The sequence below is a fragment of the Ambystoma mexicanum genome, chromosome 6p (assembly GCF_040938575.1).
Source record: "Ambystoma mexicanum isolate Mex_15411 chromosome 6p, UKY_AmexF1_1, whole genome shotgun sequence".
Classification (NCBI taxonomy): Eukaryota; Metazoa; Chordata; class Amphibia; order Caudata; family Ambystomatidae; genus Ambystoma; species Ambystoma mexicanum.
The window spans coordinates 669289616-669311084 of record NC_090935.1 but is presented as its reverse complement, the minus strand read 5'-3'; the positions used below and the strand labels follow the sequence as shown (position 1 = coordinate 669311084).

Here is a 21469-nt window from a genome sequence, read left to right as displayed (position 1 = left end):
CCACACAGCTGCTTCTTGATAGTTATTGGTGGCCAGGTTTATGGCAGCTGGTGAAAGTATCCCTATCAAACTGTGTCACGTGTCTAAAGACGACTGTGGATCACAGTAAAAAACCAAAGGAGGCTCCTTTAATAAAGGCAAACTCTCCTTTGACATTCAAAACTTGGATCGCATATGCCCTCTACTAGCAGTAAATAAGTACACATATATTCTAGTAATAGTGGACTCTTGCACAAGGTTCACCTGGATGATTCCTCAGAAGAGAGCAGACTGTAAATGGGTCATACAGGCATTCCAGGGTGTAGTAGCCATGACAGCAGCTCAAGAGTTCCATGCTGGTCTAGCTTTCGCAGGGCGGGTCCTGAGATAGGCATTAGAGGCTTGGTGATCAGAACTGCATTTTTCTAACCTATTCCATCCAGAGACCAATGGTGTAATAGAAAGGGCAAATCACTCCATAAGATTGTGCCTGACTTAATGCATCCTTTCAATGGGGGGTAACTGGGTAGACCATGTGCCTCTACTGATCAGAAGTTTAAATAATTTACCATGCCAGTCTCTATGCAGCTGTAAGACTCAATTTGAACGCTTGTTTGGGAGAAAAATGTTTATGCCTGATCTGCACACTCTCCCCAACCCTCTCTCCAGACAAGAACAGCTGCTGACAACGCTGCTGAGGGAATCCCTTCAGGTGGAAGCTGCTGAGGCCAGTCCTGAGGCCACCCTCAAAGCGGGAGATTGGCTCCTGGAGAAGATCCATGACAAGACCCTATTTGGTCCTTCCTAGACGCCAGCAGTGCAAGTAATCAGACTGAAGGGTTATAGAACATCTGTCCTGCCCGCAATAACACCCAAGAGAGGCACCAGACAAGTTTCATTGGATCACCTGAAAACTGCTCCAAATGGTTACCGCAATGTTTCCATGCACTCATCCTCTTCCAGTTGAGGAGCCTGAAGAAGAGATGGAGATTTGAGAGATGATGATTGGCGTCCAAGATTGGTTTCTAAATCTATGAAAGAATTCTTTTGGACACACTTTCTGAATTGGTGTTACATCATGCTGGCAGTATATTCCATTCTACTGTGGTTGAGTCTCACTATATAATTCATCTCACTGACATCTATGCACTTTTTGAGCATGGTTTCCACTCCATCTGCAAGCAAAGAAGTTGTTTTAAAGCCGTTTAGTTCTTCACACACGTTAGAGAAGAGAGAGCTTCAGGAGCCAGGAACTCCAGCCTTCATTAAAATGTTTACTCTAACCATGGGTCATGTGTGGATACCATGGATTAAAACCTTTAATGGCACAGCCAAGTAGCTGTAAGTTCATACTTTTTCTGTGATTGATGAATCCAGACTGTTTTCACCCGGTAGCCCTGTGTCCAGAACATATAAAGAACTGTTACAAACTAGGCTCCATGCATTTGAGCAAAATGCTTTGTTTGATTCTTCTGATGATGTTGAAGATCTCCATGATATGGACCCCCATGTGTGTTATGGGACATATTTCAATGCCTTTTTGTTTGCCAAGCGTGAGCCCATCCTGCAGCACCAATATACTTTCTGGGAATGCTCTGCAGTGCCATTCCAAACTCATAGCACTAAATTCCAAGCACAATTCCCATATATTCCACTGAAGCCTTACCAATCAGGGGATTACATGTTTGAAAATCAGTATGAGTTCTATCCAAAGCCAGATAATGCACAGCACATGTATGTTGCAGATTCTGTTGTTTTTGACGAAATTCTTTTCAAACATGACTGAACAAACTTGGCGGGAAACTGTCCCTCTTTCATCAAATTGGGGTCCATAAAAATGGCAAATCAAAGGTGTTCGCATATTGGACATGGCATCTAAATTCCTACATTTGATGTATTTCTTAAATTATACGCAGTTTCAGACTACTTGCTGTAATATTAACTTGAGCTTCTACCCAGAGTCGAATTGGGAAGAAGGTGAGTTCTGGAGTGCGTCATAAAGGGAAGAAAAGGAATGCTGTGGCAGTATGCATATCACCTATACATCAGGGTGCTGGTGGTGGCTCCTACGTTATTTTGTACAGGTTTTGATTTGATTTTGTGGCTCAACAAGTGGGGGAAGTGTAACAAAAGAAGTAGTGGAACTGTGACTCGGACCAGGATGGGGCATGGGCCATTTCAATGTTTCTTTCTTTTTCAGTGCTCATGAAGCAAAGGTTCTGGGGCAGACAAAGCAGCAGAGTGATCTCACCTTACAGTATGCTTGATTAAATTCGCTCCTAACTCCTATTCTTTTATTTTAGAAAGAAAGCATTCAGGAACGGTTGCTTTTAAAAATAAAAGTATAGGAATTGTAAAAGGGCACATAATAAAGTATAGGAGTACCGCACCCAACCGCTCCAAATAACCTCGACCACTGGACTCAAGACCAGCTTTAGCATGTGTACCTGACTCACCATTCCCTTTCTGCACTTCAGCTGGAAAAGTGACGGTTTACCCTCCTCCTCGATTAGGGTTTCTAGGCAAGACCACTGGTTCACAATCATAATATTTTCCTGTAACTTTATCACCTCTGCTCTTACTGGGAAAAAGCTGTTTGGATTGTTTGGTTTTCACTGCAGTTACTGATTTCACCACTGATTTAGTTTTTGTGGTGTCTATGTTAGGAGGGATGAAATCATTTTGGCTGGTTCTAGTTTCCTCAATCTTGCAATCATCTAAAAGCATTTTGATTTCATCAATCAAGGTCTTAACCTTGTTGAGGGGAGAGGGCATAAAACAACAGTTTTCTCTTTTGAGCCTCGCTGATTTTATAGTGTTTTGATATATAGTGAGGTCACTTAATGTGTATGTTTGTGATGTGTACAACACTGTTAGGATTTGCTCACAGATCCTGGCTCCTGATGATAGTACAATACTGAAACTCACTGAGCCTTTTTCATCTTGAGTGCTGAAGTGAATCTTACTTCTTTTCTTAATTTTTGGTCCAGAATATACGGATTGCACTGCATTGGCACAATCATTTCTTTCCTTTATGAATGGCTTGCAATTCCTTGGATTTTTTCTTGAATTGGGAGACTGTCAAAGATCTTTGGCATCATTTGAATAAAAATGCATAAGCAGTCTAAATTGGCCTTTTGGAGTACATTGCTGGAAGGTACACTTAAATATTGCATGTTTGGCACGGCTTTACCATAACTCTATTCCATGTCCAAATGTTGTGTCAGGAAGCAGTACAATCAGGCCAAACACTGTCTCTTTCCAGGAAGGTTTTGGCTGCTGCTCTGAATGACACTGTATAAATGAGGGGTGTCCTTGAAAGATCCAAATGAGGCATCATGCAAATGTGGCTGCCTTGGCCAAATTCTGAGCAGGTGCTATGGAGAAAATGGCCTAGTGCACACCTATATTAGTTTACTAATTTGTGGATTTTTAGAAATGATTGGTGGGGTGCCGGGGAGAAAACCAACCTTGGCACGAGGTTGTTCTTAACTAATGTAACAACAGCAGTCGTCCACAAATATGTGGAACTCTCCCGTCCCCTGCAAACCCAAATGTTGTTGTATATATAACAACCAACATTTTTTGAATGTTTTAATACTTTTCAAAGTATAATTTTTTGACTCACTTTCTGTAGAAAATGAATAAATAATGACTCACCTTTGTGTAAAAATATTCTAGTTCTTATTTTTTCAATCATATATTACTTAGTCATACATGACTTAATTGAATAAACAGTAATTCCAAACAATGTTAAACATTCACATGTTAGTACCCAACAATCTCTTAATTAAGCGCTTGTTGCATATTCAACACTTAGAGGGTAATTCATAGAATTTAGAGCACAAGTGGCGCACGCAGCTGGTGCACAGTGTGCGCGTGTGTATCTCTGCGCCAGCCGCGTGCGCTAAAATCCATTTCCGCACACAGCGTATTCATGGATTTTAGCTACCAAAACCAGCCATGGCGCACAGTGGCACAGCGACCCTGCAGCAGCGCCAGTTACACCCCCAAGAACGCTCCTCGCGCAAGGAAAAGCCATCAAAATCCCCAATCCAGCACAAAGGGCTGCGCTAACCCTGTACCAGTATACAGGGCCGCCACACAGCACACGGCAAGCGGGGAACGTGTATTACTGGGGTTCGCAGGAAGTTTCACACACGATCGGAGTGTGGTACGTGTATTTTGGGTGTGGGCGGGAAGTTTCACATACGACCGGAGCGGGGTACGTGTAATTCGGGGGTGCGTGGGAAGTTTCACACGCGATAGGCCCTGTGTGAGTCGGGTGCGTGTATTCCTGGGGTGCGCGGGAGGTTTCACACTCGATCGGAGCGTGGTACGTGTATTTCATGTGTGGGTGTGAAGTTTCACACGTGATCGGAGTGGGGTAGGTGTAATTTGGGGGTGCACGGGAAGTTTCACACGCGATAGGCCCTGTGCGAGTGGGGTGCATGTATTCCTGGGGTGCGTGGGAGGTTTCACACGCGATCGGAGCGGGGTACGTGTAATTCGTGGGTGCACAGGAAGTTTCACACGCGATTGGCCCTGTGCGAGTGGGGTACATGTATTCCTGGGGTGCGCGGGAGGTTTCACACGCGATCGAAGCGGGGTACATGTAAATCGGGGGTGCGTGGGAAGTTTCACACGCGATTGGCCCTGTGCGAGTGGGGTACGTGGATTACTGGGGTTCCCGGGAAGTTTCACACGCAATTGACCCTGTGCGAGTGGGGTACGTGTATTCCTAGGGTGCGCGGGAAGTTTCACACACGATAGGCCCTGTGCGAGTGGGGTGCGTGTGTTCCTGGGGTTCGCAGGAAGTTTCACATGCGATCGGAGCGGGGTACGTGTAAATCGGGGGTGTGTGGGAAGTTTCACACGCGATAGGCCCTGTGCGAGTGGGGTGCGTGTATTCCTGGGGTTCGTGGGAAGTTTCACACGTGATCGGAGCGGGGTACGTCTAAATCCGGGGTGTGCGGGAGGTTTCACACGTGATAGGCCCTGTGCGAGTAGGGTGCATGTATTCCTGGGGTGCGCGGGAAGTTTCACACGCGATTGGAGAGGGGAACGTGTATTTCGGGGGTGCGTGGAAAGTTTCACACGCGATAGGCCCTGTGCGAGTGGGGTACGTGTATTCCTGGGGTGCGCGGGAAGTTTCACACGCGATTTTGCTGTCAGAGCGGGGTACGTGATTTTCGGGGATGCGCGGGGAGTCCTACACGTGAATTGGCAGTGTGGGTCCTCCCAGGTGTTCCCTCTACACCCTCCATGGCCCCTGCAGGCAGCCCACACCACAGGGGACTACCCTGCACCCCTGGTCATGTCCCGCAGGCAGCCCATCCACCATGGGCATGCCCCCCAGCCAAGCCACATGTCAACTTGCCAACCCACAGCAGTCAGGGGCACCTGCCAGCAGGCCCCCACTCATGTCCCCCAGCACCCCCACCCCCAGCAATCAGGGGCACCTGCCAGCAGGCCCCTACTCATGTCCCCGAGCACCCCCACCCCCAGCAGTCAGGGGCACCTGCCAGCAGGCCCCCACTCATGTCCCCCTGCACCCCCACCCCCCAGCAGTCAGGGGCACATGCCAGCAGGCCCCCACTCATGTTCCCCAGCACCCACACCCCCCAGCAGTCAGGGGCACCTGCCAGCAGGCCCCCACTCATGTCACCCAGCACCCCTACCCCCTAGCAGTCAGGGGCACCTGCCAGCAGGCCCCCACTCATGTCCCACACATGTTCCCCAGCACCCCCACCCCCCAGCAGTCAGGGGCACCTGCCAGCAGTCCCCTACTCATGTCCCCCAGCACCCCCACCCCCGAGCAGTCAGGGGCACCTGCCAGCAGGCCCCCACTCATGTCCCCCAACACCCCCACCCCCCAGCAGTCAGGTGCACCTGCCAACAGGCCCCCACTCATGTCCCCCAGCACCCCCACCCCCCAGCAGTGAGGGGCACCTGCCAGCAGGCCCCCACACATGTCCCCCAGCACCCCCACCCCCCAGCAGTCATGGGCACCTGCCAGCAGGCCCCCACACATGTCCCCCTGCCCCCACGTCATGACGATCCTCAATCATGGGCCTAATGGCCAGCCACATCACACCCCACTCCACGCCAGCCCAAAGACACAACCAAGTATTGCATCCACCCACATAGAAATGCCCATTACATGATACAACCCGAATGGCAAGTATGTAAATGAACACATGTCTGTCACACACACAGAATGGGTGCAAGTGAATGTGAAAACCCACATCATGACATGCATGAAATCAATGAGAGAATACCACACATCGAAGTATGAAACAAAAATGTATTGAACCCAAAATGTATGTAATGAAAAGAAAACACACAATAATGTGAAGAAGAAATAAAACACAGCATGTCCAGAAAAATGTGTCCAAAGTCTCGGTCCAACAAAGGGAAAAAATAAGTGAAATCCATTGCTCCATGGTGAAATTAAAAAAATAAAAATAAATCCACTGTTCAACTATATACAAATCACCAATCCAGGGTCCATGAGCCCAACAAATGAAATGAAACCTACAAAAAAGACTACCTAATAAAGAACTATATACAAAAACCTGGTGCATTGTCCAATCGCCCCAAAATAAACAAAAACAGAAAGGAAACCTAACACTATCTAACTATATACAATGGCGGTGGGCAAGTCCTGCGGCTCACTCTGTGCTGTCCCGGGCCAGGGCATCATCGAACTCCATGTCGATGTCCCGGAGGCGGGCCTCTGCCCTGGCCCCGAGGTCTCGCAGGGAGGCACTCATGGCCTGTTCCAACTCCCTGCGATTTGCCTCGAGGCACTCTGGCCGCCTCTATGCCCGACGCATGGAGAACTCCGCCCTGACCATGGTGAGCCACGCCTCTTCCGCCAGCCTCCGCTCCGCATCTATCTGCTGGCCCAACCGCTGCCACATGGAAGACACTCCCATTCCTGGGTCCTCCTGCCCTCTGGCCGATGCCTGCCCCTCCGATGCTGATGGTCCCGAGCCATCATTGCTCCCACCTACAGCCTGCTCCTGCTCCTGTTGCTGTCCATGTGCCCTGTCCGATGGTGCCTGCACATCCTCCATCAGCTGGTCTCCAGTTGTGGTGTGCACCCCTGCTGGACCGCCAACTCCCGACTGTGGCAGGGATGTGAGCTCCACCAAGCTGGCTGTGTTGGTCGGGCCAGGTCCACAGACGGTAGGGAGAACGACTGGCACATAGTCTCCACATAGGAGGAGAGGTCCACCAGAGTGCGCGACACATGTAGGAACCCACCGACCAGGGCCCCTCCCAACAGTGCCACGTCGTGACGCTGCTGTTCGTGATGGCGTGCGTTCTCCGGCCAGGACGAACGCACGTCATCACGAATGTCACGAGTGCGAAACGCAACACCAATCAGGACGGAGCCCATGCGGTCATGGGACCCCTCGTCCGCAGGTAGTGGAGAGGCAGATGACATGGCACTCTCCCCTACCTGCGAATGGGCCTGGGATGGGGCATCCCTGCTGTTGCATGGTGGTGCAGTCAAAGGGTCAAGGACAGGGACATGCACAGGCCCCTCCGCGGTGACCTGTGCTGCCTCCTGACCCTGGACTGCACCACTTGCACCAGTGGTACTACCCCCACCAGGCCCCATGTGCGGCTCAGTAGTGGGCTCCTCCTCTTCTGTAGAGACCACCAACCTGGATGTCTCCGTACCATCTTCCGCTATTGCAAGCCCCTGTGGGGGCTCACCCGGCCCTTCCGCCACAGCCGTAGTGGCAGACGCGGCACCAGCCCCCTTGCTCCCGGATGATGGCAAGTCCTTGGAGGGTGGCTGGGCCTTGCGTTGCCGCCTGGTGGAGGCATCCCCGCCGCTTGGCTCCACAGCGCCGTCTCCGCCCTCTTCTTCACTTGATGCTGCGTAGAGGAAGACATAGAACACAAGCAACAGGGTACAGTACAACATTTTCCTAGACAGGAAGCAATAACACATGAGTTGCAGTCTCTAACGTCACTTCCATCCTGTCCCTCCACAACACATGGGTGAATGCACGCAACACACATGCATGAACAGGCACAGCGCCTGCAATCAACACCAGCAGCCATGTACAAGGGCCTCTATTAACCAAAATCTTGCCTTCAAACTCACATGCATCATGGTTCACACTGATCCCATGCACACACATCACCGGAGGGTCATGCATCCTGCCTTGTACACCACAGACACAGTGGATAGACACAGTGCATACAACGATGACCGCACTGCATGAGTGAATGTACACATCATCACATACATGTGTCATGAATACATGGCGTTCCTATGTCACACACACACTTCTCAGACACACACACATGTGCACCATACATGTACATGACAGCAGCACCCATCCCTCACACCCCCACCATGTGCAAGAACAGACACTGGCATGCTTTCATGTGTGCATTTGCCATACAGCTACACATGTTGCATTGTAACTCATGCATCAACCATGTGGTTCACACATTACTGGTCTCACATGTGATGTCCCTACACACACACATCCATACATGGCCTATGTCACACATACAGGCAAGTATCAGACTAGCAGCACACTGCAACATGCCCTGTCTCACACACCAATGCTTGGCCACTTACCGCTCAACTCCAGACGGGTCTTCCTCTGCAGGATCTGGGCGTGGAGCGCTGGGCCTATGCTTTCCAGGACCCTCATCTGGATGTCACTCATGCTGACCCAGCCCCCCTTCGCGAGGCACCGGGCCTTGTAGAGGGTCCTGGACCTCAAGTCCTCCCAGCGGTTCTTGACGTGCTTGATGTCGCGGGTTGCTACCCCCTCCGCGTTGATGGCAACCACTACGTCGTCCCAGATCCTCTCCCGTCCTTCCTTGGCGCGTGATGTTCCCGAAGAGGGCATTGCTCCACCAGGACACCAACTTCCTTCACACTGAAGCTGGTGGCCCTCTGCCTCTCTGGCTGGGGGTCGCCAGTGGTCTCAGATGGCGTTTGCCCTGACATGGCGACCCCTGAGGCAGGCGTGGGTGGGCAACTGGGTCCTGGGGCTGGGCTGTGGAGCGATGGTATCCCAGTCGGGAATCTTCTGTTCCAGCAGGGGTTGACACAGCAACTGGAACCCTGGCTGACGTGCAGGCACCAAATACCAGGGCATGTGGGCAGCAAGCAGGCAGGCAGCAGCAGATGGCAGGTGGGAGCGTGCTCAGGGGTCTGGGGGGCAGTAATTCAGCCTTCTGGGCAGGAGCGTGGTCTTCCGTGTGTTGTTGCGTGGCCAGCTTGATACAGAGTGATTTGGCACGTGAAAATCTTGCACGTCAGCATGTAATTCGAGGAAAGGCCCTACGTGCGTAAGCGCATCAACGCGTCAGCACACATACGCAGTTTCATTGGACCAAAGGCCCTTATCGCGTAAGCGCTTCTGTGACCTGACTCGCGTGGGCGTTTCCCTCGTGACGTGGGCATAGTGGTTCAGCGTGCGTGAAAAAACTGCACGTCCGCGTGTGGATGCTTGTAGTCCGAGGAAAGGGCCTACGCGCGTAAGTGACATGACGCGTGCGGGTGTTTCCATCAACACGGGTGCATGTTCATCGCACACGTCCAAAAACTGCACGTCCGAGTGTCAGCTCGTGTAATTGGAGGAAAGGGCCTTAGCGCGTACACGCGTAAGTGAAGCTTTACGTGTGGGCCGCTTTAAAAGGTACGTGTAGGACCCCATTCCCTTGTACGTGCTTTTCGTGGAGAGCGAGTGGGTGAATTCTGTACTTCTTGTCGGTTCACACGTGATTACTTCACAGCGTTTCAAGTTCGTACTCCCTGTTACCTCTGACAGCGTTCTTTATTTTTTTTGGGCCTGTTTCCTCAAACAGCGTTCACTTCTTCTTTTGTCCTGTTTCCTCAGACAGCGTACAGTCCTTCTTTTGGCAGGGGTGTTGCCTACGCGCACACGTGTGTTTTTTTCACGTTCTTTTTCCAGGCAGACGGTGAGTCGCGCACGTATTTACCAACTGTGCTTGCCCCGTATGTCGCGTACCCCTTCAGAGGTCATTGTAGGCTGCGTGTATTATGCGTACGCTTATTTTTATGTTTCTGGGTGCCACAGCGTAGTGCGGGTTCATTTTTTCATGCATGTGGCCTACGAGGGGTTGTGTGCACGTTATTTTTTTATTTTGGGCTGCCTGTGCGTTGCGTGACCCGTCATCTTCCCCCAGGGGTCAGACAGCCTTGTAGAGCACTACGGTACGAATTCCATCTAGTACCCTACCCCTTTCACCCCCAATCGCCCATGACAATAGTTTACTGTTAATCCCATACGCACAACAACATCAGTGCCATGGTTGGGAGGCGACCAAGCGGTAAGGGAGGCAAAGGTGGCCGACCTTCAAAAGGTGGGCGTGGTGGGCACGGTAGGGGCCGTGGCCGGGATTTGCAGGGTGCCCCTAGACCCCCATGTGTGGAGGACCCATCAGGGACACCCATGCCCCCCCCCATGGTTGAGGGAAACATGGCTGACACCATCCCAGCTCAGCCCTTGTTGGACCAGCCCATTGTGGCACCTGACCTGGTACAGGATGACTCCCAGGCTGACTTCCAGGTCAGGAAGTCTAGGCCACGTGTGGCGGTGCGAGTTGGTGTCACCAAGCCACGTGGAACTGGGGCAGCTATGTCATCTGCTGCCCCAAGTAGGCAGGGTGGGGAGGCTGCAGGGGCAGCTGCAGCTCCATCCACCCCAGCTCTGAGTCACCCAGCCAGGACAGTGTCGGTCCAGGTCCATCAAACTGGCGTTCCCCCTGCCAACATCACACTTCTGCCAATGCGTGCACCAAGGCCTATGGTCATTGTGCATTCGCACACTCCTACTACCCAGTCCACCGGTGCTTCTGCCCCTACTGACCAGAGCGGCGTAAGCCACTCAGGCTCCGCTCCACCTTTGAAAAAGAGGAAGAAGGGTGCTCTGGCACAACAGGCTGAGACCCCAGACACGGCTAAACACTCCGGCACGTCAAGGAAGCCTAGCTTTAATGACCCGGAACTTGATGCACTTGTGAGCTATGTGTCGGCACATAGCCACGAAATGTTGGTGACTGCAGGGTGCAAGACCACACCTGGTCAACGTAGGGCACACTGGCAGACCATCGCGGACCGCATAAGTGCCCTTGGATTTGTGAGGCGCACAGCTGATGATTGCTACAAGCGGGGGAATGACCTGAAACGCAGAGCAAAGAACAAGCTGGCCTCAAATCATGCTGCTACTCTGGTGACTGGCGGTGGGTCTCCACAAGAGGACAATGAACTCACTGAACTTGAGTCTGTTGCTGGGACCTTCATCGCAGAGGAACAGATCCAAGGTGTGGGATATCTTCCTGATTATGATGCATTGTCCGGTGAGTGCCCATGCGTGTGTGTGTAATCCATGTGTATGTTGTTTGGGTGACGGGTTCTGATTGAGTGCCAGGTGAGGGTGTGTACTCCTGAGTGTTATGGGTCACCCATTTGCTTCCTCCCATACATTCACGTGCCTTGGATTTGGGTATGACTGTATCCCTTCTGCCCACAGTTGCCAATTAGGCCCACATTAGTGCACTTTACCTTGAACTGTCATCTTGCAACTACATTGTTCAGATTTTGTAAGTGTTCATTCAGGCTGATTGTTTCCACTCTCCCATTTTTGCTACGCATTATTCTGCCCTATTGCAACATATGTGATATGCTTCAGTCATTGTTTACAGCCCACACTGGGCCACTATTTTTACCTGGTTATGTTAATGATTACACCATTCAGGCCGATGGAGTATTGGGCTGCAGAAATGTTTTATTAGGGCCTGTTTGCATGTGGAAGATGACAGATGTTTCCTGTAATGTTAAAGTGACCAACCATTGATCAGCCCACAATGACTGTGTTATTGGACACTGGATGTGTTTCAGTGTGTGGCACATGCATATTTTGCAACACTATTCAGCATCAATATTCGCATCATGTCGATGTGACATGGATGTGTGACAGTACTCATTCACTGACATATTGCTGTAGTTTTGTAATTTACCGTGGCTATGCTGCTTGACATCTGTGTGGTGGCATGTGTCATGTATGTGTATTGGACATGCCACTCACAACCTGACGTGTGATGCCAGTGCTACCCAACATGCTGCAAATGTGTTGCATATCCATCTCTCTCCCCAGTGTCTGCCTTTTTGACTCCACTTCCAACTCTTTGACAGTGCATACATGGCAGGGTTATAGTCATGTGGGACATCTGTAAATCATGTACTGGATCTCTGGCTTGTCACGGCCTATGTGTGCGCTATGGTGCTCATGCCTGTTTCCATTTGTTGTCTTTCATGTTTTTGCAGGTGATGACGCACTTGGTGCTGTTGAGGAGATGGTGCAGACCCAGGAGGAATCTCAGGCACGAGCGGGCACCAGTGGGGGACGTGGTGTGGTGGTGGGTGAAAACCCAATGTTACTGCAGACCATACTGTCCAGGGGTGCCTCTGGGTGCACCTCCCCAGAGCTCTATTCAGGCGCTGAGTCGGATGATGAGACTTATGTGCAGTCGCAGGTAAGTGTTTCTGGCAGGGATTCTGTTCTGTCCAACCCACCTGGACCAGGGGTAGAACCCTCTATGGGGATGTCAGTGTTGGTAGGTCCACCTTTGGCAGTTACGGATGCAGGTTCACACTCCACAGCATCTGATCCTGTTCCTGGGCCAGCATATCAGAGGGGGGATGCAGTCCTGCAGCCTCAGGCAGTGCCAGCACAGCAAGGTGCAGATTGCCTGGCCCCAAACAAGTGTGGTGCCCGTCGACGCGGTGGCCGTGCGCCACCATGCAATACTGTATGGGAAAACTCCATGTACGGTATGGCAACCCAACAGGCAGCATCAATAGAAATGATGGCTCAGGCAATGGAGAGGGTGGCCACTTCCATTATCCCCCCTGAAAGGCATATGGAGCAACAACAGCAGGCAACAGACTCCATTTGCCAATCACACAGGGAAGAGATGTTGGCGTCCAACAGGGACAGACGGGTGGCACTGGAGACTCTGCGCGAATCCATATCAATAGAGTCCCAGGGCCACAGGAAAGCCCTGAGGGTAGAACTCCATAAGCTCAGGCAGAGTCTGCTTGAACTTGAGGCTTCCCGAAAAGTTAGGGCAGAACAGCAGCTGGAGCAGCTCACGCATTCGCTCTCAGCTGAGCTGCATGCAACACGTGAGGAGATCCGGGCATCACGCGAGGCCATGCGTGCAAAAATGTAGGCAACCCGTGATGTGCTGCATGGGGATCTCCGCACTTTAATCCTCCAGAATCAGACCTTCCAGACCTGCATGCTTGCTGCCATGGAGGACCGTACCAGGGCTTTGCGTGGGCTGCCTCCCACAGTGCCACCGCCTCCTGATGCAGCAGCAGAGGATGAGCAGAGCGACAGCAGTTCTCCCACAATGGCATAGCCGTGCAGGCCATGAGCCCAAGGAGGTTTTTTTTTTTTCCCAACATCCACGCAGGTGGGTGTAGGTGTGCACCCTGTCCTCGAGGGTGGCCTCCCCCAAATCCCGTGGCCCACACATGGCCATTTTTGATTTTTGATTTTTTTTTTTACAGTGTGTTGCCTTGTGTGGCTCCCGTGGGCATCCACTGTATTCCGGCTGGGCACATGCAGGCTTGTCCTGAGTTTGGGTTAGATGCTTGGGTTCGTGAGACACACACCCCTCCTGCTTCCCGTTTCCATGGGCTTGCAAAGTGTGTGACCAAGTGACAGTGAATTACACAATGACGTTGGGCTCCCATGACCTGTGTGGGCAGTCTGTAGTCAATACTGTGTAGACATCCCTAGTGGATATTATTGTTGTATTGTACACTGCATGGTGTATTGATATGTGCTTGTGCATCCATGTCTTCCTCCTAATCTGCAGGTTCCTTCCTCATGTCTTCACAAGGCCGTCTACTTTGCAGATGCAGTTCATGTTGTATGCAGTACACTGAGACATTTGCGTGGCAGCAACACTCTACAGTTGTAAGGGGTCGATGTGCTGGCGTATTCAGGTTGTAAGACTGCCACTACTTGAAGTTAGTACTGTCATGTTTTTGCATTTTTCCATGGTGTGTTGCAGCATTGTGTTGGTGGTAAGTATTTGGTAATGTGTGCTGTTAGTTATACATTACTGGGAGCATATTGTGTGTGGGCAGTTCCCATTAGGGACAGTGTACTTTGTGACACTTGTGTCAGGTCTTGTGCATTGCTTTGTTTGCTTTAACATTGCATGACATGCCATGGTGTGTTTGGTGGTGGAGCTGGGGAGGGGTTGGGTGACATGGCACTGTTCTCATGTTGTATTTAGCAAGGTGGTAATGAATTTTGCAGCATAGATGTATGTCTTTTGATGACACAGCATTGGTGGTGTTTGGGTAGGTAGGGATGCACACAATGTAACACTTCCAGGTGACCAATCTCAGGATGGTATGGTTGTGACAGTTGAGTGTCCCTTATGTCATCATCATTGATTGTCAGCTGGTATGTGCCAGGGCTGTGTGCACTCCACAGGGGTGTGATTTTCTGTGAAGTAATTAGCCACCAGCTGCGTACGGGCTGCCTCACCACGTGCCCTTTCCCCTCCCATGCGCAGAGGGCGTGCATGTGGTTGGGGATGTGGGGGCACCACCATGTCCACCGGCAGGCCCCGGCTAGTTGTAACGTTGTGCAGGACACATGCTGCCACTATGATCCTGCACACTACTGGGGGAGCATATAACAGCTGCCCACCACAGCGGTCAAGGGAGCGAAAGTGTGACTTGAGCACTCCGAATGTGCGCTCCACTATGCCCCGGGTTGCAATATGGGCTGTGTTGTATCTTACCTCGGGTGGCGTGGTGGGGTTCCGAATTGGCGTCATCATGTGGGTGCTCAGAGGATAGGCACTGTCCCCTGGGGAGGTGGTGATGGGTATCATTAGTGGGGTTGTGACATTACTCAGTATCTGACATGCATGCATGTGCAGTGGCATTTATACTCACCAAGCAGCCATGTATCGCCATGCCGCCCAGCTTCTAGGTCCCGGTTTAGGGTTGACATTCTGTAAATGAAACTGTCGTTGGTGGACCCTGGATAGTTGGCATATACTGAGGTGATGATTCCTTTGGCATCACATACTACCTGCACGTTGATGGAATGCCAGTGCTTGCGGTTTCTATAGATGTGCTCAGATGCCCTGGGGGGACGTAGAGCCACATGGGTGCAATCAATGGCACCTAGCACTTTAGGGAATTGTGCCACCCCGTAGAAATCCTGGACGGCAGCCTGCCTTTCTGCAGGTGTTCTGGGCAGGTATATGTGCCTGCGGACTGATGGGCGTGCAGTCATGATGGCCAACACCTGGTGTAGGCAGCGTGACTGCGTGGCCTGAGACACCCCCCCACTATAGCATGAAATGATCCAGTGGCCAAGAAGTGCAGTACATTGAGGACCTTCTCCAGGGGGCTGAGTGCTTGGGAGCACAGGGTAGGTGATGTGAGGTCATCCTCCCACTCACTCACCAGGTGAGGTGGAAACCTGTACCTCCCATACACCTGGTCATTAGGCATCCCAAAAAGGCTGGTTCTGGCTGTAAAAAGTCTGGCCCTGACTATCCTCCTCCTCCTCCTGCGGTATCCCATGACCACTGCTGCTAGGAATGGTATATTCATCTTGGCGTCTGAGCTTGTTTGTTGTTTGCGCACACTTTTATGCTGCGCGGGTCCACGTATGCCTGCTTCCTGCTGGCGTATGTGTTTCCGGATTAGCGCGTCTTTTTTGGCGCACGCATTGGCCCCGTTCGATTCCATGAATACGTGTTGTAGATGCGCGTGTGGGCGTTCCGCGCATTTGCCTCCTGTACTTCCCCCGTGACACCCACATTTTCACGCGTTGTTCCCCATTCTGCGTGTTACGCCCCCTGTTCCGCCTACTTTTGTTGTGTGCGCTGCGCTATGTGCGCTTTCGCTGTGCGCTTACTGCATGCTGTTTGGAGACGTGTGTGCCAGCGTGCGCCACGCAGAATTCCAGGGATTTACACGCACACGGACTTCCATGAATCGCTGTGCGCGGGTTTCGCTGCGATTTTCGCACTTGCACTGCGATTCGCACGCTTTCGCACACTTGCGCCAAATATTTCAGCACACATTAATTCTATGAATCGGCCTCTTAATATGTTGTTAAGGTGAACAATTAAACACACAAATTCCTCTTCACTTATGTGTTTAAACACTCCACACATTTCGGGAAAAGAATCCCCTTCTTCAGGAGTTGTTCACCCTTGTTTTTAGTATTTGTTCTTTCAACCTAAGGAATATAATTAATAATACAAAGTTTTAATGCAATGCCTATTATGCATATTTATAAAATAGAACTGTCATGCTTTTAATCAGCCATAATCACCTGGATGTTCAATATATAGATTATGTTGTTTGGGTTTGTTGTTCAATCGAATAACTCTGTAGTGTTCATCATTAAAAAATGGCAAGCTATTCGCGTTCTCTAGCCATACCTCGTAATCTTTTTGAAATCTGCTCCGTGCGTCCAAATCCCTACGCCGTCCATGTTCTAGTGGCAAGAAAAGGGCCGTATTATATCTAGTGATGTCATCACGCTATTGAATAAATACTAAAAACAAGGGTGAACAACTCCTGAAGAAGGGGATTTTTTTCCTGAAACGTGTAGAGTGTTTAAACACATAAGTGAAGAGGAATTTGTGTGTTTAATTGTTCACCATAACAACATATTAAGTGTTGAATATGAAACAAGCGCTTAATGAAGAGATTGTTGGGTACTAACATGTGAATGTTTAACATTGTTTGGAATTACTCTTTATTCAATTAAGTCATGTATGACTAAGTAATATATGATTGAAAAAATAAGAACTAGAATATTTTTACACAAAAGCGAGTCATTATTTATTCATTGTTTACAGAAAGTGAGTCAAAAAATTATACTTTGAAAAGTATTAAAACATTCAAAAAATGTTGGTTGTTATATGTACAACAACATTCAAATCCTGAGCAGGAACACCTTCAGCTGTAGTCCAAACACAACTCTACATTCAGGTCAAGACTCCACAGCTTTGTGACTAATCAGTGCCAGGAGATGGGTGACGAAAACCAGCAGCTCATACTTGCCTCACTCCAATGGATTTCATTCCCCAGATAGAAACATTATCCCATCTATGGACTTCCTCAAGACCAGACTCAATCTCCACCATCTGTCCTGAGAAGGGGCTCCCAAACCCTCCACATCTGACTCCAGTTCATTACACCGATAATACCGCCTTCCCATGCTCAGGTGTACAAGTGTTGATAAGTAATATGTAAAAGTTTCTATATTATGGCACTCCACTAATTTAAGTTCTATAGCTATATCTTCTGTATTCATTTCTATGTACATTAAAATAACACCCTTAATCTCAATTAATACGGATAAATACAATGTTCCATGCTCACACAAGTAAGGTCGCAACAGCATAAAGACACATTTCCTAACCCACTTTTGGCAGGACTACAATATCTCACTATAAAGGGTGTGACACACAAGTAGCAGATTTCTTTGCAATTACTTTTCTACCATAAGAAGACTTCACAGGATGCGCTGTGTTCTGCTACCAGAATAACCCTAACTACATCCAGAGTTATTTCCTTCTGATCCCGTAGATGGCTCCTTGGCCTTTCCACCTCCTTTACACCTCCCTTTCTCTCTACCCCCTCTCCCTCTCCACCATCTCCTCTCAGTTATCTCTATCCCTTGCTGCATTGCCAAACACTCTTTTCTGTTCTAGACATCCAACCTCTAACTCCCACCATCTGCCAATAACTCTTGTCCCTTTTAAATGTCATCTGATCTGCCCACTGCAAATGTAAGGATCGGATAACATCCAGGTGGGGTTTCCTTCTGATTGGCAAACCCACCTCTGTCAGTGTAATTTGCATGGAATGGTGCGGGTGTCTGGCCTGAGGTATTAACCTGGGAGGCCATCATCTTAGAATTATTTGGTAAATTCTTGCACAGGGGAAGCAATTGTTCTTGGCAGACAGAGGGTATGGGGCAGGCAGATGCGTACATGTCTGTATGTGCCCCCGCTCTGCCTGCCAAAATCTACAAAATTCATCAGTGCGAAAATGGAGGAGTAAAACATGGCATAATACCTTTGCACCTGGTTTGACACCTTTGAGTGTTCATCTCATAGGGGAATGGAAAATATGGGTGTTAGAGTAGAAAAAGGAATTTAGAAACAAGGGAATGTTTTAACATCAGGGCCACCCTGACACAAGCATCCTAATGCATTGCACACAGGTGATGCTGGACACACTTGGCTGTAATTCTGGGCTATGTCTGTTCATGGTCAGTACCTTGCTTGGTGAATAGCTTCAACCCATTCATCGCGATCCTCTTCCTCCTCACAGCGCAGCTCCAGTGGCTTCTGCCCTTCATGGCCAAAGATCACAATAAAGTAATACTGCGGAAGTGAAAAAAACAGAGAAGTATGAACATTCCTGAAAAACGAAAAGATCTAAAACATCACATTATTGTACCTGTGTAGTAAAATTTGTAAACAGGTAGCTCAGTTGGGATTCAAATGAAATAATTGCAGCGCTGATCTGACACTGATATTGAGAGGTAACTTCTTTGAACACACATATGGAGCAATATAAAAGCAGCAGGAGTTCCTGGTGTTAGTTTACTAACACAAATGGATGACATCCCCAATGCAACAGTGTGACGCTGCTTGATTATATCATCCACAAACAGATGAAAATGTTGGAGGGATACTTTTTCTGATCAACCAGAGATTGCCAGTATCAATGGCCAATGCATTGACCTGGATGAAAATGCCGCAGGAACGGGTATATATATATATATGCCCATACTGTACTACTCCCTTTAGAGTGTCAGGAATGATACCATTTGTTTTTCTTAAGGGACTCAACATTGAATCCTGGTTGGTTGGGAAGGGGTACCCGGAGGTAGTACACAGACTAATTGCGATGGAAGAGATGTGAAAGAACCAAAACCAATACACTGCAAGCATTGTGTGATGTAGTCTGCATTTCATGAGGGAGAGCATGGAAAGATCAAACATCAATGGAATGTGAAGAAAGGTTTGCCAAACACGTTCTTCACCCACACAGCAGATGTGAAGGCAAGGTGCTGTGGCAAAGTCCCATTAAAAGAGACTAGAGGAGGGGACCGGTGGGCTCTGGGGAGCATGTGAAGCTGCCTGTCTGGGATTTCACCCAGAGTCCACCCAGTCTCCACAAGCCCCGACCCATACCCCTTTTCAACATCAGATGATGGGTTTATATGCATGACTAAACATAAATCCCCACGTGGAACCTCAAACGTATCTCTTCCCAGAGGTCTAAAGTTCACAGAACAACAGTGTGAGGGGCGGGGGGGATTGTGTGACAGACAGTGGGGATGCAGCGAGTACACCAGTGCTGGTGAATACAGTCCCCAAAAATGCAGTGGCCTGTTCTTCCCACACTGTGGCACTAGTTGTAGTGAAGGATGATAGAAAGGTGCAGGCAACAGGGGGAACATCCCCAGGCAAAGAGCTGAATATTTGATCTGGGGTGAGGCGAAGCAGGAGGAATATGTGTAAACCTATGCAATGCACTACATCTTGTAATGATGTTACCACAGTTCTCTACAATCACATTCCCAATATTCGCAAAATCCATTGACATCCTTGAGATTTACAGATTACATTAGGAACACTTTCCTGTTTGCCCGCTGGGAATTTCTTTTATAAAGAAAATAAATTCTAGAAGGTTGCTTTCCATTTTTGTTATTACCACAACATACAAATGTTACCATTCCATTCCATAAAAAAGGGAAAAATCACCTGTATCACAGTTATGAGGATATATACCATAATGTAGTGTGGTACATGTTCAACAATGTTTAACTTTAAAACCATTTATTTCTGAATGTTCATATTGATCAAACATATTTCATCTTTTTTACAATGCAACATGCAATGTAAAACATTTTAGCTTGTTCACTTAAAATGCATACATTGCAAATTTAAACCATTCTATTAATTATTTAGCAAACTAATAATCATAGAGTTAAAAGAAACCCCCGCCGAGACTAATCCTTGATCTACCCTTGCTCCTGAACTCACAAACGTACTTGCTTCTCCATGTGAGCCCTCATACACTCCCACATCCACTGCACAACATAATCTCACTCCCTCGATCACTCCATCTCAAGTATTTGGTTCAGGCTCGGACCAGGTGGATCTGCATGAGACCTAGAAGGCCGAGCCTCACCTGTGAACTCAAGTATTGCAGGCCATGCCCTCGCTTCCGGTTCTATTTACTAAGGAGTTCTTATTCAACTTGTCAATGGCCACTGCTACCCATCATTTTCACCAGGTCTCTGTCTCATAATGTCCATCCCCGTACTGGAGCAAAGCTGGGCCCCCCCTAAAGGACCATTACCGGGGCTGCTTCCCTCCGTGTCGGGTCTGGAAAGGCTGCAAAGCACTTGCAGCCACAGAAGAGTCGTACCCGTGTCAGTACTATCTGTAGGTGGCTAATCATCCACTTTCTCACTGTATTAACAGAGCATCTCAACCTACCCGTTTCCTCAGCCTGTACAGCTGTGGTACTGCCTAAATCACTGTTGTTCATTACTGCCTTTGTATCTCCGATGTAGCCCCCACACTCTTTGGGAGCGGATTACCAGTCGATCCCTAGCAACTAAATCGTATCACAGTTCCCAACCTACCTTACCTGACATGACTTCTCAGCCTTGTGCTGCAGATGTAACACCTGTGAAGTCCTGTGCTGCAAATGCAACCTTCCTATTATGACCTGTGCAGCCTTTTGCATGACTTAAACTATTTATTCTGCCTGTGCTGTTAACATCACGTTTGGTAAAACCTGATTTGTCTCTTAGCTTTCTGCTACTCTACCTATGATTTTGGCTGTAACTATCTGATTTGACCCCTAGCCTATTGTTACACTACTTATGTATTTTGGCTGCAACTACCTTATTTGAACATTAACTTAGTGCTACCTATGTAATTATTCATATGTACCACACGCCGTGGTACCCTTAGGTGTGGGTGTTACAAAAATGCTAAAATAAAATAAAACTAGAAATATAGAAACAGTTGTTATGTCTCTGGCCGTTTCTGTCTTCGAATATTTTCTCGACTCTGCAAAACCAGCAACACAGGCATTTGCATTGATTTAGAATATCTGTCATGTCTGCAGTATGTGCAATCAGAATGGACAAAAAACTGTACAAAATGTATAGTGCATCTATACAAGAAATTGTGACAGTTCCTCCTGAGAAAAGTGCCTTATAAATGAGATGTATAACACATTGTGTTAACAACTCATCATTGCCTCTATTGAGTTTCCTGAAACTTAGCTCAAAAAAGCATATTGTTATTTAATCGAGAGGACTGATGTAATTAATCTTTCATAGCCGGAGACCGTGTCTAAGCACGAGACCAGTATTTGTAC

General features: G+C 48.9%; 1 protein-coding gene across 3 annotated transcripts in view; it reads right to left on the bottom strand.

The window, feature by feature from the left end:
* RASGRF2 (Ras protein specific guanine nucleotide releasing factor 2) overlaps positions 1-21469 on the bottom strand; it is a 2380666-nt gene that overhangs the window by 1716164 nt on the left and 643033 nt on the right. For all 3 annotated transcript variants that reach the window (XM_069627555.1, XM_069627554.1, XM_069627556.1), the window contains exon 2: positions 18338-18444. In XM_069627555.1, coding sequence (XP_069483656.1) covers positions 18338-18444 — 107 coding nt within the window. The remainder of the gene's footprint in view (positions 1-18337; positions 18445-21469) is intronic.